Source organism: Ambystoma mexicanum, chromosome 8 (genome assembly GCF_040938575.1).
Source record: "Ambystoma mexicanum isolate Mex_15411 chromosome 8, UKY_AmexF1_1, whole genome shotgun sequence".
In the NCBI taxonomy this organism is placed as follows: Eukaryota; Metazoa; Chordata; class Amphibia; order Caudata; family Ambystomatidae; genus Ambystoma; species Ambystoma mexicanum.
This window is the reverse complement of record NC_090929.1, coordinates 1,727,028,971-1,727,054,545: the sequence shown is the minus strand read 5'-3', so window position 1 is coordinate 1,727,054,545 and position 25,575 is coordinate 1,727,028,971. Positions and strand designations below refer to the sequence as shown.

Genomic DNA, 25,575 nt, shown 5'->3' with positions numbered 1-25,575 from the left:
TTGTTTAGCAATGTCTCTCTAGGAGCTCCGCGTAAGGCGACCATAAACTAGGCGGAAAAAAACAATCTGAGGGACCTCGACGCGTGAGGGATTGTGGGTACAACGCACGTCACTATAGGGATAGTGTTACAGACACGCCTTGTCGACGTCCCCTTTTCGACTACGAAAAACAAAATGCAATACTCCGCAGTGACCACTGGATGTCGGACCTATGCACAGCATGTGATTCTAAGCAGATTAACAAACATCAGAAACTTGGTTCCCCAGGCGCGGCTGCGCATGTGCCCATGCAAGAGTGGCTCAATAGCCAGTGGTGTCAGGCCAACGGACAATGAGAAGATCTGTTAGTTGTCTCGCCAGCCCTCGTTCTCCCTCTGTAGTGGTGGTGGTCAAGAGAAAACCTCTTGAAGGGGAAGACCTTCACCACCCCTGCAGTGGAAGCCACTCTCACGACAAACGCATCTCTCACAGGGGGGGGGGGGAGCTCATCTGCTTCAACAGATAGCACACAGACTTTGGTCTCATCAAGTAGCATCCAACCAAATAAACTTACTGGAGCTGTTAGCGGTGTTCAAAGCTTTGAAAGCCTTTCAGGTGCAACTGCAAGGGAAGACAGTGCTGATTCTAACAGACAGCACTACAGCTATGTATTACCTGAACAAACAGGGGGCCACTCACTCTCCAGGGCTCTCCAAGCTGTCCCAGAACATTTGCATATGGGCTCTCAGACACAAGATGTTTCTATTGTCCCAACATGTTCCAAGGGAACTCAATCTTCTAGCAGACGTACTCAGCAGAGATTTTCCTCTGCCCGAAGAATACAAATGGAGACTGCACGAAGACATTGGGGGTCATTACGACCCGGGCGCAAAGGGATACCGGGCGCAAAGGGATACCGGGCACTGGTAATGACACTGGTGCCGGTAATCCCTTTGCGCCCTATTCCAAGGTCCCTTTGCGAGTCCTTCCTGAACGCCTGGTTTTAGCAGGTGTTAAGGACGGGACCCGCAAATGGACTTCAGAGCTAATAACGGAACCGTAATTTACGGGACCGTTATTAGCACCCTCCCCATTCCCATTGAGCCTTATGGAGGCTCAAATGGGAATGGGGATTGACATTTTCAATGGGGACTTACCGGTCCCGCAAAGGTCGGACTAGACCGGTAAATCCCCATTGAACCAGGGCGGGCACGGTACCGGCAATGGTGCTAGTCATGGCGCTAATAGCGCCATGACTACCACCAACCTCGGAATGAGGCCCATTGTGTCCAATGTCTTTGCAGAATGAGGTTTCCCAGAGATCGACCTGTTTGCTACTCAGGAGAACGCCCAATGCCAAGACTACGCCTCCAGGTACCCCCAGAACCGATCCAAGGGGAACGGTCTCTGGATAACATGGTCGGGGAAATTTGTCTATGCTCCCCCCTATCCCCCCCGCCCCCCCCCCCCCGACTTCCCGTCTCAACAAGATAGTGCACAAGATGCACCAGGAACCAGTTACCATGATACTCGTGGCCCCGATGTGGGCCTACCAACCCTGGTTCGCTCACCTGATGGAAATGTCCCTCTCCCCACCAGTCAAGCTACCCTGCCCGTACAACATGTTGCCTCAGGACAGGGGGAGGAGGGAGAGACCCTACACCCATGCCCACAAACTCTGAACTTAGCAGCCTGGCTCCTGAGGTCATAGAGTTTGGACAGCTGCAACTCCCTCAGAGGTGCATGGGCATACTGAGGGAGGCAAGAAAGCCTAACACACGTTATTGCAATGCCAGCAAATGGAAATGTTTTGTCATGTGGTGCAATTCCAAGGGCGTCAATCCCATCGATTGCTCACCCTCACACATTGTACTGTATCTAACTCACCTGTTGGACACTGGCCACCTGTTGGACACTGGGTTAGTCTTCAATTCCCTAAAGGTTAATCTGGCTGCTCTGTCAGCCTACACCACATCGCAACAAAGGGTATTGTGGTGGAAAATACTGGTGATTAAAGCCTTTATGGAAGGGGTTAAAAGGATTTATCCTCCCATCTCTCACCCAGCCCCTGGATGGGATCTGAATGTGGTTTTGACCAGGCTCATGGGAGCTCCCTTTGAGCCTATGCATAGAGCAAGTCTGAAAGACCTGAGTTATAAGACAGACTTCCTAGTGGCTATCACTTCTATCAGAAGGGTTAGCGAACTACAGGCTCTTTCTGTTCTAGACCCCCTTGTTACAGTCCACAAAGATAAGGTAGTTCTGCGCACACATCCCAGGTTTGTGCCTAAATTCACCTCGAAGTTCCATGTGAAACAATCAATTGAACTACCCACTTTCTTCCAGAACCCTACTAACATGGCCGAAAGAAGCCTTCACACTAGACATGCGCAGGGCAGTCATGTTTTACCTGGAAAGAACTAAACCACTAAGGAAGACTAAACAATTCTTTGTTTCAGTGGCAGCTGGTAGAGAAGGGGATCCTGTCACTAAATCAGATATCTCAGGTGGATTGTCAAATGCATCACACTATGTTACACTCTTGCTCAGAGATAACTGCCCTCGAAGCCTAGAGCACACTCTACTCAAGGCACTGGGGCATCCATAGCATTCATTGCAAATGTTCCTGTCGAGTCCATTTGCAAAGCAGCAACCTGGAGTTCTGTACACACCTTTACAAAACACTATTGCCTAGACACTCATTCTAGATCTGATTCACAGGTGGGACAAGCAGTACTAAGACATCTTTTTTTTTTCTACTGTTCCTTCTCACAACCCACCGCCAAATCCGGGTACTGCTCGCTAGTCTATGCACAGCATGTGATTCTAAGCAGATTAACAAGCATCAGAAGACATGCATTACTTACCGTAATAGCATTTCTGATGATTGTATCTGCTTAGATTCACATGCGCCCACCCTGCCTCCCCGCTCGAGGTGAAAGGAACATAGACGTCTTACTACTTTCTCACTTTATGTGCTCACTCACTATAGCCTTGGGCTCCCTCATGGCAGAAAAAATACAATCGGAGGGACCTCGGTGCATGAGGGATTTTGGGTACACCACACGTCACGATAGGGATAGTGTTACAGACACACCTATGCCGACGTCTCCTTTCGGTCCCCGAAAGACAAGATGCAATACTCTGCGGTTACCACTGGATGTCGGACCAAATGCACAGCATGTGAATCTAAGCAGATACAATCATCAGAAATGCTATTACGGTAAGTAATGTATGTCATCACTAACAAAAACATTGTTAAAGGGACATTATGGTTAAATTGCACTAGCAAAAACCTATGAAATTCAATGGAAATATATATTAATCTGCAGGATAGGTTTTTCGTTATTTAATCTAGAGCATTGACCTAATAACCACAACAGTAACGATATTTCAAATAAACTGGATCGGTTCTTAGAGAATTGGGAGAAGAAATACAAATCCAAGAAACAACATTCATATGCATGACAGGTGGCACACTTCATCAACAATAACAGGTTCCATGCACGTACTGGGAGATATCCACGCGACTTCTACATTCACAAGTGGATCCAGAAGTAGGTTTATTGATTATATAACAACTAATGTGCATATGTGGCATTTAGCCAACCAACATTTAATTCTAACTAGACCCAAAATTGATCACACCCCAATGGATTAGTATTTAAATTTGGTCAAGGGTATTACAATGGTCAAGTTCAGTAAAGAAAATATAATCTCAAGCTCAAATGACCAAAGGTGCACAAAAGAGGAAGAATAGGACAATATCTGGAAACGCTTCTTCCACTCATAGGAACAGCATTTGGCAACCCTTCAAACAATTGTCAGAACATCGACGGAAATGAAAACCTTATTAACATCACACCCTAACAACAAAACCATCTAGTAAAGTGTGTTACAACAGGAGACTAGGCTTGATGCAGACTGTAAAATTACAAAACAAGAACTATTGATCAGTTTAAAGAAAAAAGATATAAGGAACTCGGACATCATTGCACGAGTAAGTTTAGTAGTTAAGTATATTTATTCTGTTGTAGTGATAATATATGAGAATTAGAAATAGTATATTCAAACAATATGCAGTTACCGATTATTAGTGATAATGGAGTTTTCTAGCATTCTACACTTCTAATCACTTCTGGTATGCACAAGCAACCAATCAGCAACATTTGTAGTGATCGAAATCGTGGAACAATAAAACTTAAAATGATACTCACAGTAGTGCTGTCAGGATTGGGGAGATAGGGGGGAATTATACAAACCCTTGAAAACCCTGTTAAATGGAAAGGGTTACAAATCTCTGTCACATGTCCTCAGGGAATCTTACAGTGACATAAAGCCATGGTTTAATAATTACACGTCAACCATTGTAAATCGCCTGCAAGGATTCCTCTCTTCTGCCCCCAGTACCGATGGATCCACTTATCCTAACCAAAGAAAAACGGGGGAGAGCACAGGCGGATATTAATGCACTGTGCCAAAACTCAGTGGCATGATAAACTCTGTGTGCAACCAACAAAGGGATAGTTGAAAGGCTACCTAACAAAAATATCTCATGGTGTACCTTAATGTTGCAACCATGGAAAAGAACAAATATGTTGAGAAAATGGGTAGAATTGGCTAATTTCTGCCCCCAAAATACTGAAATTCCCAAAAATTAGAATCAAGCAAAATAAATTGCAAGTGACAAGTTTTAGGCCGATTACCAGATTGATTCTGTCCTGGAGAAGGCATTTTAAATCGGGTTGCTTCTCATCAAAGCAGTTCAGCCTTGTGGTTTTTGCCTCCAACTTATTAAAGCATGCACACAAATGTGAAATAAATGACAAACTGCCAGCTTTAGGGTAATAGACAGATGCTCTTAAATTAGCTGCTTCCTTTCTCTTTCACAGACAGTTCAGCTTTGTGAATCAGCTAGGCGTCCACGTTTTGCCACGCCTGGATTCTCAGGAATGTAGCCACCAGCTGCCTCTGTTTTTCAGTGGTCTGTTAATGTTAGAGGACATTTGTACCGCGCACTATCACCACCGTAGTGGTCCCTTGGCGCTCTGGCGGCTCTGAAAAGGGAGAGGGGGGGTTGAGTTAGTGGGAGGAAGCAGGAAAAATGCAAGAGAGCAGTGATGTGCTGTTGGCGGCCTCAGCCCGGTGGGTCCGTTGGCTGGGCCTCGGGTGTTTGCGGCCGGTAGTCGTCATGTACTGTTGTACAAGGCTATGGGCCTCATTACACGGATGGCGGAGAACCATGGCGCTATTAGCGCCATGGTTCATGCCGGTAAAATACTGGCACCGCCTTGGCGGAAAGGGGAATTACCGCCCCATTCCAAGGTTGGTGGGGCAGTAATTCCCCCTTCCACCATTGCCCTTCCCCATGCCCATTTTTGGCCCATTGGGCTCAATGGGAATGGGGAAGGCGCTAATTACAGTACCGCAAAATGCAGTACCGTAATTAGCTCCCTGGGTCCCTTTGCGGGTTGGTTTTTAACGCCTGCAAAAAGCAGGCGTTAAATCCCCCAACCCGCAAAGGGACCTCGTAGTAAGGCGGTAAGGATTTGCCGGTACCGGTATTTTACCGGTACCAGTAAATCCTTACCGCCATCCGTGTAATGAGGCCCTATGTGTGTTTTTGTTTTGTTGTTGCTATGTAGTGAAGTTTGTGCGGTTTGTTGTGCTGTAGGTTTTGGTTGTGTTTGGTTTGGAGTTTTAGAGGTGTATGCAGAAAGGGAAGTTGTTAGTAGGGTTGGTTAATTTGCGTCTCTATCCTGAATTGAAGCGCTCGGCTTGCTTAGTCTCCCCTGTTGCGGCTCTGTCATGATCTGGGTCTGACTGGCCTACAGGTTCCTTACTCCTCTGGGCCCCCACCTCTAACATGCTCTCTCCTGGCTCCCCTTATCCTCCATTTAGACTCTAGTTGCCAGTGCATCTGCTAATGACAACCTCTCAGGTAGTGGGGGGATTGTCAATGTCTCGATAATTCCACACCAACGTGGTACCTGGCGGTAATTAAATTACGGGGCGGGCGATAGAGTTGGTGGGATTGTCTGGGTTAGTTGACTCAGTCTCCGTGTGTGCCGCCTGTGTTCCTGTCTATCCGATGTCACCCGTCCAGCTGCCGTGGGCTTTACTCTCCCCGGTCAGGGATGTCTGTGTCTTTTCTGTTTAGTTATCCTTTTTACCAGTTTCGTTTTTCAGGTTTAGTCTGTGGTGTTGTAGAGCCAGGTTTTTAGTGATTTCCTGAATTTTAGGTGATCTTCAGTGTTTCTTATTTCCTTTGGGATGTTGTTCCAGGTTTTTGCGGCTAAGTGGTAGAAGGAGGTGCCTCCAAGTTTTTTCTTGAGGTATGGTTTCAGTTCCAGGCGGATTTCGTTGCTCGATCGGAGGGGTCTCGTTTGTTTGTAGACTGTTATTTACTTTTGTAGGAATTCTGCTCCTTGTCCACCGATTGCCCTGTGCGTTATGCACATTGTTTTGAAGGTGATGCGATGTTTAACTGGGAGCCAGTGTAGGGTTTTTAGGGCTGGAGTGATGCAATCTCTTCTGGATAGTTTGAGGAGTAGTCTTGCTGCTGCATTTTGGTTCTGTTGCATTTTCTTCAGGAGGTATTCAGGTATTCCGAGGTAGAGGATGTTTGCATAGTCTATTTTAGACATGATTAGGGCGACGATAGTGAGTGTTGTGTGTGCGAAGGAGAGGAAAGGTAGAATTCTTCTTGCCGTGTGGAGGAGGAAAAAGCATTTCTTCACTGTTGCATTTATTTGTGGCTCCAGGGTTAGGTTGTTGTCCATTAGGACTCCCAGATTTTTTACTACCTTCAATGGTGTTGGTGCGTTTCCCATTTCCGTAGGTGGTTTCGTTCTCTTGGTCTTTGGATACGATCATGATTTCTGTCTTTCCTGGGTTGATTTTCAGGTTGTTGGCATCCATCCAGTCGAAGACTTCTTTTAGACAGTCGGTAAGGGTTCAATGGTCGGCATCGGTGTCTTTGATTTTGTAGATGATCTGAGTGTCATCTGCGTAGTTGTAACATGTAATGTTGTATTTTCTGAAGATTCTGATGACCGGAGTCTGGTAGATGTTGAAATATAGTGGAGATAGTGAGGATCCTTGCGGTACTCCACAGTCGTTAACTCGTGGAGTGGATTTGAAAGGTTTTAGCCATTCGGTTTCTGTTCTGTCTGTTAGGTATGATTTGGTCCACCGTAATGCTGTGTCTGTTATGCCTATGTTTTCTAGTCTTTTGGTCAGGGGGTCGTGACTAACTGAGTCAAAGGCTGCGGAGAGGTCGAGCAGAATAAGGGCTGAGGTAGTGTTTGAGTCTGCATTAGTTTTGAGGTTGTCCCAGATGGATAGTAGTGCTGTTTCCGTTCTGTGTCACGCTGCTCTCCTGGGCAGCTAATTAAACGGTGTACATGCCAACCCATCAGCACCATCTGAGCCACCCTCATTTCCTTGACAGCCAATCATGACTTGAGGGTGGTTTTTCCTTTTCCTTACCAACCTGTGCTGACTTGTTGCTGTTGTCATTTCAATGCCCCATTTTGATCAGAAGCTGTTAAGAGGAGGATGTGTTTATCTTAGGATCACATTGATTTTCACAAAATGAAATGTGTACACAAAGTCAACAATCTTGCCAATGCATCCAAGAAGTATGGTCTTTACACATCTTATTTCATTATCCTATCTCAAAGCAGTGGGAAAGGTTTTGCATGGGATAACATTGGTTGTGCAAAAATGTTTTCACACAATTCGGATAAGGGCTAAAGACGCTCTCCTCATTACAATTCTAGCAAATAAATATATGTTTCATAATTGTGATACCTTTTGTTTTCTCCATGTTGTCAGATTAAGAAGTTGGCAGATTGCCAAATTTCAGGTTAACGTGGATTGCTTCAAATAGGAACTAGTCAACAAATGCACATTTGGTGTCATTTTATAAGAAATGTGAATTGCATGCATGGCACCGCCTACTTTAGGACTTACTTGCAGTGGGGTCCCCTGTAGGAATGTGAACTCGCTTATACTGTTTCCATTTTCCACGCTGTTGAGTTGAAAAGTAAACCTCCACCCTCCCCGCAGATATGCTTTTCTGGCTGTGCTTACTAATTGTAAGGGTGCAGAGGTAAGGCTCAGACACAAAGGTGACATAGGGCCTCATTACGAGTGCGGCAGTAAGGATGTTGGTGCCGTTAACCTCTTACCGCCGCATTACGAGGTCCCTTAGCGAGAGCCTCTAAAGGGACCAGGGAGCTAATAACAGGCCTGCTAATAACGGGCCCATTATTAGCTCCCTCCCCATTGAGCCCTATAGAGGCTCAAATGGGGATGGTATTTTGAATGGGGACTTACCGGGTCCTCCAAGGTTGGAATGACCCGGTAAGTCCCCATTCAAGGAACCCGGACACAAGTTTGGAGGCAGCCATGGCACTAATAATACCATGGCTACCTCCAAACTCCTAATGACCCCATAGTTTTGGTTATAAACTTTCATTAACTAGTAAAAAGGTTGGAAAAACAGTCTCTCTACGCCTAAAGCTAAGAGGGGTCAAAGATATTTAATGAAAATGTCCAGATGTCAAATAAATAGTCACGGTCGGGTCCAAAAACCCTACTTCTGAGCCCAACAATAGTAACTCAAATCTAATGTGCAAGGATGCTACATTCAGAAGTGATGAAGACAGTTCTTGTCAACAGAAAGTTCCCAATGTGTCGGGTTGTCAAACAAAACAAAGGTTTCTTTTCTACAATGTAATATTCCAACGTTTAGGAATTAGCTCCTTTCCCCTGGATTTCGTCTTATCCTACTTGGAGCTTGTCTCCCCTTCTGGGTTTTTGTCTGGTTAACTCTTCTGACAAATATATCCCAGGAAATTATAACGGATTTCCTCTTCTTGGGCCCCAGACCCTGTACTTTCTTGAATGTTCTTCCCAATACCTTTAGGCCTTCATATGGGTGGGAGTCCCAGACTTGCAACGGATGAATTATAACAGCTTGGTGTACTCTCCTGCCAAGCAGTTGGTTCATTCTTCTTTGTCTCCTTTGCTTTCAGGATCCGTAAGGAAGGCATGGTATCAAACAGTAAGACAGACACAAGTGACCATAGTTCAAGGGTGTTTATTGCACTTCAATTAGGTTTGGAAAAACGCCCATCTAATCCTAAATCTAAATCTGGGAGCAAGCTATAACCATCAAATAATAATAACGCAGTCCTAGTGGTCTGTTGTCAAAATAAAAGGGACTATATTAATAAACCTATTGTCAATCCTTACTTCTAAATACAAATAGTGTAGGAAACAATGTTTATGCAAAAGAAGTGTTCAAGAAATGATATGTCAGGATATTCAAGCCATTTGCTTCCATTCCCATGTTTTCAGCACGGGACAAGGTGGCACACTTGAGTTTAGCACAGTCTCTGGCTTCTCTAGCACAAGGATGCAGTTAAAAACTTCCACATCAAGGCCTTCTGTGCCAAAGTCTCTTTGCCATTCAAATTCTCTTATTTCGGAGGGCCTGATGAAGCATGACAAACATCAAAGTTCCTTTTTCAAATAGATTTCACATTTACAAATTCTCGGGTGAATTTCGAGTCACCCTGGGTCCCCCCTCCACCAGGCTCAGACCCACTTTAACACAAAACCTTCAACTGTCTCCCTCTGCCGAGTTCGGACCAAATTCACACACTTTTCCTAATTTTCTCTGTTTGATCAAAATCGAAGACTTTCAACTGTGCGCTGAATTTAGCTTGACCCGTCGCAGGACCACTTCGATTCACATTTATTTGTTCCCTTTTAATTTGTCTCCCTCCGCCGGGCTCAGACTACATTCTACTCCATTTACTTCTCAGCTGGCTGCCTTACAGAGACCTTCAATTGAGCACTGTAAGGAGCTCATGGTGGCAACAGTAAAGACAGACATAAGTGAACACAGTTCAAGGTGTTTATTAAACTGCAAAAGTGGGTGCAATAAACGCCTAATCTAAACCTAAATCTAAGATGGGAGCAAGCTTCGACCATCAAATGAAAAATAAGGCAGCCCTTGTGGTGTTGTGTCAAAATAAAAAGGCCTATGCTAAAGAAATCTATTGCCAAAACCATAAAACTAATTACAGAAAGAGTGTGGGATAGGGTTTCCAATAAAGAAAGAAGTGTTCACAAATAATAAGTCAGGATGTGATTGACAGGGGTCTCCCGTCCCCAGGTTTTGAGCACGGGACAAGGTGGATTCCTGAGCACAGCACACACTCTAGCATTCCCAGCACGAGCTAACAGTTCGGTACCAGCTATCAGGTTCTCCGATGGCTAAGTCTCTTTTCAATAAAAAAAAGTCTTTCCTTCGAGGCCTGATGTATCCAAGAAACAAACACAAAGTTCAGTTCCACATATAGTTTGGGTGATGGCTTCACACCCTCTTACGGCATAGACCCTTCTCACATCGTATTCAACAAATCCACTAAACAGTTCCTTTTTCAATAAACTTTGGGTGTTAACTTTCCACCCCTGGATCTCCCGCCTTTGGGCTCGGACCCCTTTCAGATGTCAGCCTCCCTCTTTCGGGTTCACTATGTCTTTTCTCACTTTCTCGAGTCTTAATGTCTTATCAAAAAATACACCGTGGACATCCTTCAAACGGGTCCACTCTTGTCAACACACTCACCATTGGGACTTTAGGCTTCATCGCTTTTCATCAGCATCCCTCCGCCGGGTTCACTCTTGCCAGCTACACAATGTTCATGCACTCGTTTTACCAAACAGAACTCACTTCCCTTAGCTTCACAATCATCTGTCGGTCAAAGACTCAACAGTACAGAGGATTTTACAAGACCCCTGTATGAACACTTTGACCTCTTCTTGTGTTTTCCCAAGGGCTCCCGGTTTACGGTAGATTCTACCATTGTGTAATCGCCCAGAGTTTTCTGCCTGAGCACCCACGTGGTGCCGGACTCCTCCGTTGCTGGATTTCCCCCTTTTTCATCAATAATATCTTTCAGCTTCCCTAAAGCTCAAATTAGCCGTTGGCTATTTTTACCTCAACACAGTTCAGTTTCTTATCAACACTCCCCTCGACTGACCGGCTGTGATGAGCCGCTTGCCTTTCTTTCTCTTCAAGTCAAGGTTGGTGCCACGGAGACCAGCCTCTATAGACATCTGCTTCAACACACGCTGGATATTGTTCCCGGTCTTATGATTCCTTCTGCAGAGATTTCACAGGCCTTGGTCGGAAAGGGCAAGGTCGCTTCTCTCCTCGTCACCCTCTCGGTATACATCTTACGCTTCCTCTTGAACTGATTTAGCTCTTACATCGTGCGGTCTGCCTTGCTTGTCATGGTCCTCCACCTTTTATCACTGTGGGGATGAGAGAGGGCTGTCCGGTGTGTGTGATTCTGGTTAACTGCCTGACTCTGCCTGACCCTTGTGTCAGGACATGTCAGGTAAACAGTTTTAACATTAGCCCCTTCTCGGTTACCGTGCAAGCAAGTGTTTGTGTCAGAAAAAGAGGGTGGTAGGATTTTTGACTATCCTACGGGGTACGATGGAGAAAAGGTATTTTTGGAAGGGTGGGAATGGTGGGGTTTATGAAACAGGCGAGAATGACCGGAATTCTTAGCGTGACCTGAATAGGGGGAATTGTGGGAATGGTAGTGTGCTGTCAAAGCAGATTGGGAGTTCGGAAGATAAAAAGGAGAAGAATTATTGGGAGCATCCGGATAGGAAACAGGGATTCGAGGATATATACGTTTTGGGTGCAACCGGGTTGGGACATGAGGATTGGTTATGTATGGAGGAGGTGTTTGTTTGTTTATTTTTTTGATAATGCGCGCCAAACCCATTAGGTAGCCGGGCGCAGCAGAAGTCGAGACAACTTAAGCTTGGTTACATAATGTATACAAAGAAGTATATAATATAATAGACAGGTAGAAGGACAGGCTGCCAGGGTGGCTACAGTGGCATGCAAAGGAAAAGCAAGAGCCTGTTGGCTCTAGGCAGGAGAATTCTATTGGGAGGAAGCGAGGCATATGTATTATAACCTATAAAGATCTTAACAATCTCATCCTACTCTCCTTCTTCCTGTCTGGTGCTATACCGCGTCTCACCTGGGGCACTTCCCCCCAGCACACACCTGGGTTCCTCTACCCAGGTGATCCTCTCTCACTCGTCCACCCCCAGGGTTGGGATCTGTGAGTGCCAGCCCTTCCCTGGCCACCTTAATGAGGGATTCCTGAGGTCTACTTGGGAGAATACCCTCAGGTTTCTCACAGCACCCATGCGGTGTCGGATCATTCCGTCAAAGGTATTGTAGCTTGCTTTATAGTTCAATCACTCTTCGGCAGTTTAACTTCACTCCTGTCTCTTATCACACACATTTTAACAATGTTTGTTCCGACGCTCGCAACAGACCGGAATTGTATGGGTCTCCCAACTCACTGGCTTTGTTGACATCACTGATGCCACTTTGTTTGTTCTTGGAGCCAGGGAAGGTACCACGGCGGCTGGTGATTCTCCCTGCCTTGATTACAGACGTGGGAGGGCCCTGAGTATCTCTCACACTAAAGAACTGTTTACTATTATCAAAGAGTTGGAAACGCTGGTTCTAATCCCAGACACCTGTGTGAAAGAAAGAATGGTGCACGAGTGTCCAAAACGCCCTTTCCAACAAAGTCGCAGGCCTTCAAATCAAAATCAATAACAAAAAAGAATCTCTAACTAATTCCACCAATGCCACTTTCACGCCCCAACGCCCCATACCCCAGAACCCTACACCCAACCATCCTACCTGTTTCAGCTTCTCCAAAGTTTCTACGCTAGAAGTGGAAAAATCATACTCAGCCTCAAACCGTCAAATTGCCAGGGCGACCCATGCCCTTCACAAATCATCAAAGATGCGGCAAGAGACCTCTCACCATTTATTACCAAACTCATTAACCCCTCCTTCTCATCAGGTCCCATACCCAATAATCTCAAAGAATCTTGGGTCCTCCCTCTTCTCAAAAAACCTTCCTTAGACCCCTCTATTCCCACCAACTACAGACCCATCACCACCGTCCCCTTTTTGCTCAAAATATTCGATAAGACAGCCTTTCAACAAATTCAAAAATTCCTTGAGCAAAATCATCTCCTGGGAATCCGGCAATCAGGCTTTAGACCCCAACATGGGACAGAAACTGCTCTTATTGATCTCAAGGTCCAAATCGACACTCTGAGAGACAATGGGAAAACTGCCTTATTGCTTCTTCTAGAACTCTCTGCAGCATTCGATTTAGTAGATCACAAAATCCTATGCAACCACCTGGACTCGGCTGCACACTTCTCACAAGAAGCCATCGGCTGGATTGAGTCGTTCCCGAGTAATAGATCCATGCGTGTTTTTTCCACCGCTGACCCTATCCCCATCACATGCAGGGCCCCTCAGCGCTCATGCGTCTCCCCCACTTTGTACAACGTGTTCACGAAGCCCCTGTTTGATGATCTTGACTGTCTGGGTATCACCTACACTAATTACGCCGATGATACCCAGATCCTCATCCCGTTGATGGGAGTTTACAATAAGGATTTTGCCTTGGTGAACAAGGTGTACCTCATCATCCAGGCATGGATGGCCTCACTCAGTCTATGCCTGAATGATGACAAGACTAAACTCATTATCCTCGGCTCCACCGCCAATCTAAATAAATTGGACCACAACTACACTAGCTTCACTATTGACGGCAATCCCATCAAGGTAGCTATGGAAGTGAAAACCCTAGGAATCTACCTAGACTCCTCCCTCTCCTTCCACAAACAGGTTGGTTCCAAGGCCTCTTCCACAGCAAACACTTGTAAGCTTATATGAACAGCCAAACCCTTACTATCAACACAGAACTGCATTACTCTAGCCAGAGTCCTTGTGCTCTCGAAATTGGACTACTGTAGCGCCCTTGATGTAGGAGCCAATAAACAGATTACCAATAAGATCCAGACCCTGCAAAATAATGCTCTTAGAGCAGTCTCTGCATCCCCAAAAGAGAACACATTTCTAAACCACAAATGTCTCAACAATGCTGCCCCCCGCTACCTAGCTGACAGAATAAGATACACCCCTAACAGTCCCACCAGAACTACCAATGCTAACCTGCTCACAGTTCCCAGGTTCAAACAAACCAAAATGGGCAGCAACAGCTTCCAGGTGAAAGCAGCTCAACACTGGAACTCTCTACCACCCTCTCTAGGGACACCTCAAACATATCCCCACTTTAGACGCAACTATATTCAGTGGTTAAAGAACAACGACTAATAACTGTCAAACTACACAAACTCACAATTGTCTAATTACTGTGTAAATCCTGTGCAAATCCTGTAAATATGTATACTTATAACCTATTTTTACTGTATCCTTCATAACTGTATTACCTCTGTACCTATTGTAATTACTGTACAGAATTCATTGTAACCAAGCAGAGAATAACCTTGATGTTTCTGCGCCCTCAGACCCTCGGGTCTGGTGCGCAATATAAATGAATAAACAAACAAACAATGCAGAATTCTTCCGCCTGGTTTCCTGGTCTTACGCGTTCTATTCTCGAGGTCTCTGGAAAGTAATTGTTCCTTGTCAAAAGGGTCAAGCGAATTTCCCTCCTTGCGATACTCTTCAGTTTTGCCGTCTTTCCCCTCGTGCTCAACTGCTGTCTCAAAACTGCTGTTTCCTTGTGTGCTTTGCCTTGCTCGGAGTGTGCTCTTGTGCTCCACCTTTTATCTGTGTGGGGAAGTGTGATGGAAGTCAAGTGTGGGACATGTCAGGTGCACGGCTCGGGTGTTAGTCTGTTTTTTCTTATAGCGCGCTGTCCGTGAGAAAGTGTTTGTGTTGTAAAAGTGGGGAGGTAGAGTTCCTAAATAACCTACTGGGGAGGATCACCCAGGTGATCCACCCACACTGGTCCACCCCCAGGAATTGGATCCAAAAGCAATGGCCGTCTCCTGGCCACCTGGATGACAGATCCCCGGGGACTAGTGGGTGAGACACCTTCCGCTTTCTCACAGGTTCCAGACCCTCTTATTCTCAAGATCTCATACGGGTGTGGGTCCCAGACTCAAAATAATGTTTCTGGCCTGTTTGGTTTACTCTCCTGCCATGCATATACTTGTTTGTTTATCTTTCTGTTATTCCCAGGGACCAAGTCCCTCTCATCTTGCTTCTGCAGTTGTTCCCCGATTCCCGTCTCGGACCTCTAGTACCTCTCAGTCTGACTGCGTACCCGTTTGAGTGGTTCGCATCGTTCCGAGTGGTGCTCAACTAAGGGGCCCCGGTAGCATTCGGTTGCTCTCTCGAGTCAGCAGTGGCTCTGCCGGTCACTCCTCCTTTCTCAGTCTGTGCTTTCCATCTCCAGCCACGGTCGGGCATCTCTTCTCCTTGTCAGCGGTTGCTCCACCAGTCACTGGTTCCTTCTTGGCCCACAGTTCTTCTTTCCAGCAGCGCCCCAGACTTTGGGATGCCTGGCGGGATGCTTGGAAAGCAGACAAAGTAGCTCCTTCTTACTGGACTACCTTTGTGCTTCTGTTCGCCTCTGTGCAGAGTGTCTCGTGGTACGCTTCCTTGCTTGCCGGGTTGGCGTCTGCTGGGTTTCTGCCTCAGATGACAGCTCTCTCCATCTTGCTTTCCCTCTGCTATTTTCCATTTCCTTTGACCAATCAAATGCTGTGAAAGACTAGACCGTTCACTTGAGTGATCTTCATACTCCTGGGCATCAGCTTCACAGTACCTGTATTGGAACTATATGGAAAGCACAATATGTTTTCTGGTGCTTAAGTCAACTCTAGCATAATAGGTTGGCTGCCTTCACAATAAAATATATTGGCACTAGTTGCGCAGAGGGAAGGAGAGTTAGGCTGGGAAGAAGACGGAGGGTCTAACAAAGCGGAGGTATACCGCGTTCTCAGGGAATGGTCGTCCCTAATCCCATAAGGGGCTTCCTCTCCCATGTGATCCTGCCCCAGTGCACCCCCCGCCGGGGGGACTTTTGTACTGTGGATGCACTGCACTGGCCCCATGGGGAAGTCTTCGCCTAGGGGATAAGGGACGGTATCCTCAGAGTCATTACATAATGGATTTCAATTGAATCTTCCTGGTCTTGACCAGGTGCAAAACCGAAATCTCATGCAGGTGAACAATGAGACACACTCACAAAATGGAGGAAGACTGCATGGCTGAGCTAGTATCCCCTCTGTGTGCCACGCCTCCATCTCACTAATGCTGCAAAATGGGGCAGAGTGGGAAATGGGGGGCATAAAGGCACTATGCATTGTTTTTACGCTTCTGCTTCTCAAAATGCTGATTGTGTTTAACAAATAGCTCTGCTGTGTTTTTCAAAAAGGTAGATAAAATTTGTTCATCATGCAAAACAAGAATATACTGAAATCCTTCAGGGTTCAAAATTGAGATTCGAGGAGAAGGAGCTGAAACCAGCCCCTGGGTGTCGGGCATCCCCCCTGTAGGCAGGAGCTGAAACCAGCCCCTGGGTGTCGGCATCACCCTGTAGGCAGGAGCTGAAACCAGCCCCTGGGTGTCGGCATCACCCTGTAGGCAGGAGCTGAAACCAGCTCCTGGGTGTCGGGCATCACCCTGTAGGCAGGAGCTGAAACCAGCTCCTGGGTGTCGGGCATCAGCCTGTAGGCAGGAGCTGAAAGCAGCTCCCGGGTGTCGGGCATCACCCTGTAGGCAGGAGCTACTGCAGGGGAACCTTGAGCTACCAGAGATGCTCCTTTAACTTTGTATTCAGTTTGTAAGAACCATTGTGTTTAAATGTGCATTGCATGTGTTCTAATTCTTCTTTATTAACATTCTCAAATACTCATGGTTACTGTCACATTTACATGTTTGGAAAGCACCAGTAGTTCCTAGTAGCTGCTGGTTCCAGCCTAACCAGGCTCTAATCTGCTAGAAGCAGGAGCTAAATAGCTTCCATCTCCCCTAAATTGCGAACCCTGCCCTTGGAACTCGTATTGTGCTCTGCAGTCTCTGCACAGAAAAACATTATTTTAGATGTAAGAGAGCGCATCAGCTACACCAAAGCTTCCCATATGTCATTTTCTGTTGACTTGTGTTTACTTCAATCAGCATCAAATGCAATTGAGAAGGTTTCCAATTTGTTGTGTGTGTGTTACATGTGTTGCAAGAGCAACATGTTAAAACCAATAATTAGGAATTCACAAAGGGTCACGCTTCTCTCAATGTGTTCAATAAAAATGGTCAAATACTGTAGGAATACATTCACACGCTTAATATCTTGCTTTTATTTGCAACCTGTTCACCACAGATCCACGGCTACAGTACACAGCAGCCATGGCAGGAGGTGGGGGGGGGGGGGGGGAGTGGGTGGAAGTGTGAAGAGGGGAAAGCGTGTAGGGATGTGATGGGAGGGGGTGTGTGTGGTTCTAAATGATTGTCCTCTGTCACACGAGTAGCAGCTATGTGATCAGGGTTTGGCTGCGTGACCAAATGTAACCCTGGACGAGAGCTATTCCACAGGATCATGGATTTTTGGGTTGATCTAGTGAAAGGAGCACAGCGTTGCGTGATGAACAAGGAAGCGTTAAAGGTTATCTGCACATTGAGGGAGCACTGTTGCTTTCCTTTCCTGTATATGTGCTCCGTTGCCAGGGGAGATCATCGTTATGACACAGGATACAACAATGGATGGTGTTGATGTTGGCTTTGGCACGGTTGATGTCAGCTTGTGTGGTGGGCAGGAGATAGAGTGATGTTCCTGTGTCGGGAGGGCATTGAGGGCCTGTTCGAGTACTACCGAGGCCGTGGGCTGTGACATTCCAAGTATCAGTCCAGCGGTGTGCTGGAAAGCTCCCATAGCAAATAACCGCAGTGCTGCCAGCAGCCTATGCCAAGGGGCTAGGGCAGTCCGTATGCAGATGCTGCATCTGAAGGATGTGGGCGATGGTTTCCCTGTCCAATGTATATAACGCAACAAGCTAGAGGGCATCTAGACGCTGATAGAACATCGAGATGGTGTTATGCGCCGGTAGCGGCCTGAACTACCAGCAGGTCAGGCCTGCCGGTTCACTGTCCCTACAAGCAGACTCAGAGTAGCCCGTACAGGAAAAATTGCCAGAGCCGGAATAACCTGCATTTCATCCGGACCGGTTGACTCGTAAAGACGCCCAGTCACATGTTAGATGTTGGTTATGGACTTTTATTGCCATAATAATGAGAGGGGGTTGGGAAAATCCTGCCTATCCCCAACTCAACAAGGGGTTTCCCGCCCTCAACAAAACTAAGGAACGTCTGTGTCAGGATGTTAAATAAATAATGCGTCCTCGTCCTGTGTCCAAAAGCCTAAACTGACCCTTACGTGCTAAACTAAATACAAGGTGAAAAGGGATTTCTCTGACCTATGAACTTATTGGCCCTCATTACAAGTTTGCTGGTCCGGTAGTAATGGCGCCGGTAAGCTACCGGTGCCATTACTACTGGACCGGCAAACTATGAGTTCTGCGGGCGGGTGCCTTTTCGCCCGCCAGGTCTGACCTGGCGGGCGTACCGGCACCCGTGAGCAGAGCATGTCGAATGCACCGGCTTCATTCACGAATGGTGCCGGTGCATCCAACCTCCCCATTCCCATTGAGCCCTATGTGGCTCAAATGGGAATGGGAAGTAATCATTATTGGCACCCGGCAATGAGAATGTACCGGGTCCGCCAAGGCTGGAATGCCCCGGTACATCCCCATTGCTGGGTGCCGGCAAAAAACGACTCCGGCGGCAGCAATGCCGATAATTACTGGCACGGCTACCGCCAGCGTCAAGTTTAGTCATGCGGTTTCAAACAAAGTTCTAAAGTGCAGAAACAAAAAGGAATAATGTTCGACTAGGAAAGCGGTTCTCCCTTCCCCTAAATTTCTTCTAGTGGTTTTAAATATTGTGTTATCACAGTGCCAATTTATCCAGGGGGGCAGGCTCATCCTTAGAATCTCCTCCACAATATACCATTCTTTTGAATTACACTTCTCCTTAAAGGGATATGGTTTCTGACAATTAGCCCGGCACTTCTGGCAAAGTGAATAATGTTCCAATATTTTGCAAGATGACTTTCTCACTGAATATTCTTTTTATCCACTTTATCTCACAGTTTAAAAGGGAGAAAAGTGGGAACGTTTCCACCCCTGAATCCTTCGTATCTTCACCGATTCAATGGTCTTCTTGTTACTCAGAAGAAACAGGGATTTCCTTCATAGCCCTCTGTTTCCTTTCAATGTCACAGTTCTTTGGGATATTTACTGTCTCTCTCTCTTTCTTGATCTTGTTCCTCTCTCAAGGAGTACGGCTTCCCCTTTTGTCACTACTCCACAACTTCAGGTTTTCTTCAATTATCTTCTTACCCCGAATTTACTCTCCAGCCAGACCTTAACTCTTGTATTACTTCTCTTGTTTCTTCCATCACTCGAAGGGGTAAGGCTCTTCCCTTTCTGCATCTACCATTATGGTTTCTTGATTCAATTCTTCTCTTCTGCCTGCTATACTCTGCTGCCAGGGTATTGTAGTTTATTCTTGCAAAGGGGTGTGGGTCCTCCCTTTGATCAATGATCCATACTTTGAAGGTGGGGTTATTAACCCTCTTTGCACACTTCCTTTTCACCCCTGGTTTACTCTCCTGCCAGGGTGTTACAACTTTCTGATTTGCGTGCGAGTCCCAGACTCACGGTTTGCCTGGTTCATTATCCTGCCAGGACTTCTTCGCTTTCTTTTCACTCTTTCTTGTGCCCATGAAACACTTCTCCAGCACTGGGCCATTGACCCTTTCTTCGCAAGTTTAGCATCAATTATACTGTCTTTACTTGGGATTTTAACACCATTTGGTTCTGTGCCAATTCTACTCTCTCCACTTAGGCTTTTCGCAATGTTCGTGTCCGTATCAATGATATTGCCTTCCCTTTGGCTTTTTTGAAATATTTGTCTCAATTCTATTGCCTTCACCTAGGCATTTTGCAATATTTGTGTCTGTATCAATTACATGGCCTTCTCCGTTTGGGCTCGGCATGCAGAATTCGACATAACCCATGTGCTCTCCCTGAGCTTACCAGTGGTACACTGCATATCTGGCATTTGTTGTGGTGCTGCTTCGTTCCCGCTTGGCTTTGATTACAACAAGCCATACAGGCGTGTGGTAGAAGTCCTTGGGTGTTATGAGGATTTACCACTGAAGGGTTGCTTAAATCTAACATTCTCTTACCTCCCTGGAGTTTGTCTTCCCCTATGTGGTCCTCCCGCAGATAAGCACCCCCAGGATGAGTGTCCGGTGGCTTCTGCCTTTCCCTGGCCCCGTAGGAGAGGATTCCATTCAGGGAATCAGTGATGGTGTTGTTAGATTTGTCACAATGTGCAAGTCATCCATGTAGGGTCTTCTATTCATGCTTGTAGCATTTGTCTCACCTGGCAGCAGATTCCTTTCTATTCTAGATGCAATATTTAACTTATAACCAGGTGATCAGTAAAAACAGGTGCTATTGGAAGTAGAGCCTGTTTTACTCTTACTGCCAAACTCAAAACGTTGTGTTTGGCAGTAAAGTTGTGCCTCATGCACATCTTACTCACCTAGTAAACGATTAACCCCTTGTCTGCTCTCAGAGTCCTGTTTGTCCAATGGGTAGAGTTCTTCTTTTTCTTTAGCTCGTAATGAAGAGACAGTGGTGGCGATAAGAGGACCTGATAATGTAAACAGAAAACAACAAATAATCAACTTTCAGGCATGTGAGGACAGGAATGATTGCACTGTACTACGTAGTGGCTCAGTAATAATCAAAGCCAAAGCACAGCCCAGATCATTTGGCAGCATAGTAAGAACACAAGCGCGGTCCACCCCAGGCACATGATGGATTACAATGAGTGAAAATAATCTTGGTATCACAATACATATTTAGAGTAATGTCGCGATAGACACCCGGAAGGCAGTGCATATAGGAAGTGAAAAAAGAGCAATACCGAATTAAAGATTCTACGAGCTTGGCATACAGAGGGCAGCCAATGCTTTAACGGGATAGGAGGAAAGCAAGCAACATTTACTGTGAAGCTAAACAGAAAAGCAAAACAAGAACAAGTTTATCATTCTACAAACAATATTATAACTCTTAGTGGCCGTAAGCAAGATAGTGGAGAGAGGCAAGACGCAATCTTTCATATCAGTGATGGATGATGGAATGAGGCAGTGCTGAAAGGCCACAAATGAAGTCAGCATGGTGGGGCAAAGCCAAGCATCAGTGAACTCTTCTGAAATGTACTTGCCTGACCAAGCCAAGAGGCTGATGAAATGATAGGCTGCCCTGTCGTAAAGTCGAATTTAGCCTGTCTAGTGTGCTGCAGTTCACCTGCCCTGCTGGATAACAGATTTTGTTTTTGCTTGCAGCCGTTTGTGCTACTTGACCCCCCCACCCTATACCCCCTCCTTCAAGTGCATTAGGGCTCAGCCTGGCAAGTGCCCCCCCCCCCTCTTCTGCCTACCATGTCGCTATCTATCTTTCCTGTCCTCTCCAACTGTTTCATGATCATCTATCAGTCTCCAATCACCAAAACTGTCCAGAAGAAACTTAAGGACACCCTGAGCTCCAACCTAGGCCTTCCTATTGCAGACACCCATGACAAGGCTTCCGCCAGAGAGACTGTCGCTGACATCCTCTTCTTCGTAAACTCACCTGACCTATGGACTCGCTAGATGGTCGGTCTTCTCTCTCCTATCGCCTCTTCTCCCATTAATGGTGGAACTCACTGGGAGATCCTCCTTGACCTCTTCACCATTTCCAGAGTCATCATTAATGTCTATTTCAACTGAACCAACATGGTTCAGGGACCTCAACTCAACCTTCTCCCCTTTGATAAGCTCGTCCCTCGCCTCTCTAATCCTACCTCCAGCTCCGGCCAGGCTCACTTGCCCACTGTGCCTTCCTCCTCCTCTATGCTGGCCCCCTTGCCCACTACACCTTTCGCCTCCTCCGTTCAGTTGCCTGGGCCTTGCACTTCTGTCCCAGCACCCTTGTCGGCCTTGACTCCTCCTCCATCCACTATCTCTCTGGCCCTCTTGCCACCCTCGTGGGGGGCTGGGGGGGCATTGTCCCATGTGTTCCCCTGTGGAAGACCTTTAAGGATGACAAGCGACTCCACATGGCCACCCTTAACACTCGCTCTGCTGTTCAACACTCAACTGATATCTGCAACCTCCTCGAACTCATGGATCTTGATGTGTTCGCCATCACTGAAACTTGGTTCACGAACAGCTCTGTCACAAGCTTTGAGGCTCCTCTCCCTGAAGGCTACAAAATCCTTTCTGCGCCCAGGATGAAGAAGGCGGGTGTTGGAGTAGCACTGATCTTCCCTGAATGGATACCTGTGTCTATTATCCCTATTCAGACTACTCCTCTTTCGAGTGCCTAGTCTGCAGACTCTCTCCTAACTGTTCTCTCTTCATGGCCTCCTAGAAAGCTCACGCTCTTCCTCTCGGAATGGGCCGACCTAGCCTCTTCCCTACTCTACTCTCTTCCTCCTCCTCTGTTAGGGAGAATTCTCCAGAATGGCTAATTTCCTTTACCTACCGAGTCCCTCAGCAGCTTTGCGGGATTTCTAAGATTTATGTTTTTCACCTGGTAAGAGCGTGAGCCTTTTTTCCCCACTCTTACATGTGTTTTGCTGTGTGTTTAACATTTTTGTTTTCATAGACTGTGGAGCTTCACCTATTCCACCGGCATCATCTTTTTATGTGTGCTACACAGCACCTTCAGTGCAGTGACAAAGGGTTGTCCTTTAGACTTCCGAACTCAGACTCTCCCAGAACATATAAAGTTGCCATTCATTTTATTAGCCTCTGTAAAACCACAGACCCAGTACAAACCATCTTACTGGAAAGGGTTAATACTTAGCCCTTTTTGTCCGTTTCTCTTGGAGCATTGTTTTGCTCCCTTTTCATCAAGACTTGGCTGGTGGCAATGGTAACTACCCTATTTTTCCTACCGCGGTTATTCTAAATAGCCTTGGTATTGTTTTAGGCTCTCTTATATGGTTCCGGCTGGGTTTATTCGCCATTTCTTTTTGTAAAAGTCTCTCGTGTTTTTCTCTGCGCGCCAAACCAGATTTGGTTCCTTTGTTCACCGTCCTTTGGCGGGCTTCTGCACAGAAGCCCTCCTTAGGTGCCTGAATGTCTGAGGGGGACAGGATGTGAGGGAGGGGTTTCAGACTCCCTGCACAGGGTCTCCTTAGAGACCCATGTCACACTCTGGTATGATTGGCTGTGGTGACTGTCCCAGCGGGACAGCCACCCCGCTGTGTGATTGACAGCCAGGCTGCGTGAATGGGGGAACACTGCATAAAAAGCAGGTCTCTGGGGCTGGAAAGGCAGAGTCGCCACTGGAACAAAAGAACCAACGAGGAGCTGACAGAAGAGGACCTCTACCATGACTGAACCTCCTGGTGAAGCTCTGCTGCGGGTCTGAATCGTCAAACTTCGACGACAGGGAAGATCTGCAAGGAATCTTCTCCCCTTGAGCTGGTGAGACCAACCAGTTCGCCAAACTGCAAGCCAGGCCTCCCTCCTCTGGTCGAATTTGCTGTACAGAGCTACAGTGAACCGGATAGCTAGGAGGATCGGACCCTGCTTGGGTTTTAAAGGAGCGCACCTTTTATTTGTCGCTTTTCTCTGCTTCTGGTTTCTTCCCTGGGCAGAGCAGGACCCTCCAGTCTTCCTCCTTCTTGTCAGTCCGGCAGTCGATTCAGGAATCGTGAGCCTGCAGGACCTGCCAGGAACGTCTGCCTCCGCTACAGCCTTCTTCATTTCAGAAACTGTTCAAACCCAATTGTTAGTTTCATCCAGCCATGGTGAAAGTGTGTGAAATCTTTCGCCAAACCGAGGGCTTGTCCTTCTCTATTCTTTAAAGTAAATTTTTGTCCGACCAACTTCATTCTGAACTCTTGGCAAAGACTTAACCGCGAACTAGCCTGAACTGTGTGATCCTCTGCAAAGACATTGGTCCCTTGACTTTAGCCCTGGCCGCTTTAATTTGATTCCCTCACTGTAGTTCCTTTTTTTAGATTGCCCTGCTTACTTACTTGTTGGTGCTGCTCAACGTCTGTCTAACTTTGTCTTGCCCTCCCTTTTTATTGCTGGAGTGCCATTTTGCTCACACTTCATATTGAGCCTAACTTGTCCAGAATCTATTGGGTGTGGTGTAGTGTATTAGAATTGTGATTTTTCAACTGCTTGATAATAGTGAAATGTTTAATAACTGATATGTAAATAAATGTATATTCTTTTACTCAAAAACCTTTAGTCAGTGTTAGTTTGAATCATAGTAATTGCTGTCCTTTGTGTAACTATTGATACTATTCACTTTACTCTTGAGATAAGTCTGGCTGTTCAGCCATCGCTACCACTTTACTGTGTAGTACAGGCTTGTACCAAAGGTGAATTTGTACTGTCACTTGTAGTCCTAATTGTGTGTGGTGTTCCTAAAGGGTACTGCATATAATTCTGCCTAACATCCTCCTGTTGGGTGACCTCAACATCCACCTTGACTCTCCCGACTTGTCTGGACCTTTCCGCAACCTATACAACTTTTTATCCCTCTCTATTCTACCCTCTGGCTCCCATCGCACCGCGGGCCACACGTTGGATGCTCTCATCTCCACTGACATACCCCTCTCACTACCTCTCTCTCTCTCTCTCTTGGACTGACCACTCTTCGATCAACTCACTGGAAGCTCTCCTCCCCTCTGACAGCAACTCACCCGGCACAGCCAGTGGGCTTCAAGATCACCAGACCCATGATAAAAGTGACAGTGGCTGCCTCTGCCTCCACCTACTCTCCTCCTCCCTGTCCTGTGGCTAACTCCCACCCTGATACAGCCCTCACTGCCCTTAAACTCTCCATCTCCAAAACCCTTGATATGCTTGCCCCAGTCATGAGGGTCCGACTGAAGCCTTCCAAAAAGTGCAACTCTTGGTATAACTGCGACCTGGTTGCCCTAAAACGCAAGTGCAGGGCAGCTGAGCGGAAATGGAACTAGTCAGGTGGACCATTTGAAACTGGCCTGCCGCCTCTTTCAAAGGCAATATCGACTGCATCCGCTCCAAGAAAAGAGTCTTTATTCAAGTCTGCATCTCCGCGGCATCAAACAACACGGACAAACTTTTCAAAGTCTGCAAGGAACTGGCCAATCCTGCAGCAGCCTCCTCCTCTGTCACTCCCACCCAGGACCTCTGCTCGGCCCTGGCAGCACACTTCACCACAAAAAGCCTAGACATCCTCTACTCCCTTCCCCCCACACCACAGCACACACCAGCACCAGTGCCCCCCCCCTGCCCCAACCTACACTTCCACTCTCCTCTCGCTCTCCCGTCACACCTGATGAGGTCGCCAGACAAGTCCGGTCTATGAAGGCCTCATCCAAGTTGACCCCTGCCCCTCCAAAACCATCTAGGACAACATTGACTCCCTCACACCAGCCTTGGCCGACCTTTGCAACCTCCCCTTTTCCACTGCAGTTTCAGTTTTCCCAACTGCTCTCAAGCACTCTCTTGTGCACCCTCTTCTCAAGAAACCCTCTGCTGACCCATCCATTCCATCAAACTACCACCCAATCTC

The 25,575-nt window shown here is 46.7% G+C and overlaps 1 protein-coding gene across 3 annotated transcripts in view; it reads right to left on the bottom strand.

Annotated features, from left to right (window-relative positions):
• The window catches only part of LOC138473370 (zinc finger protein 282-like), a 391,100-nt gene that overhangs the window by 299,501 nt on the left and 66,024 nt on the right, over nt 1-25,575 (bottom strand). For all 3 annotated transcript variants that reach the window (XM_069612058.1, XM_069612059.1, XM_069612060.1), the window contains exon 3: nt 20,546-20,656. In XM_069612058.1, coding sequence (XP_069468159.1) covers nt 20,546-20,656 — 111 coding nt within the window. The remainder of the gene's footprint in view (nt 1-20,545; nt 20,657-25,575) is intronic.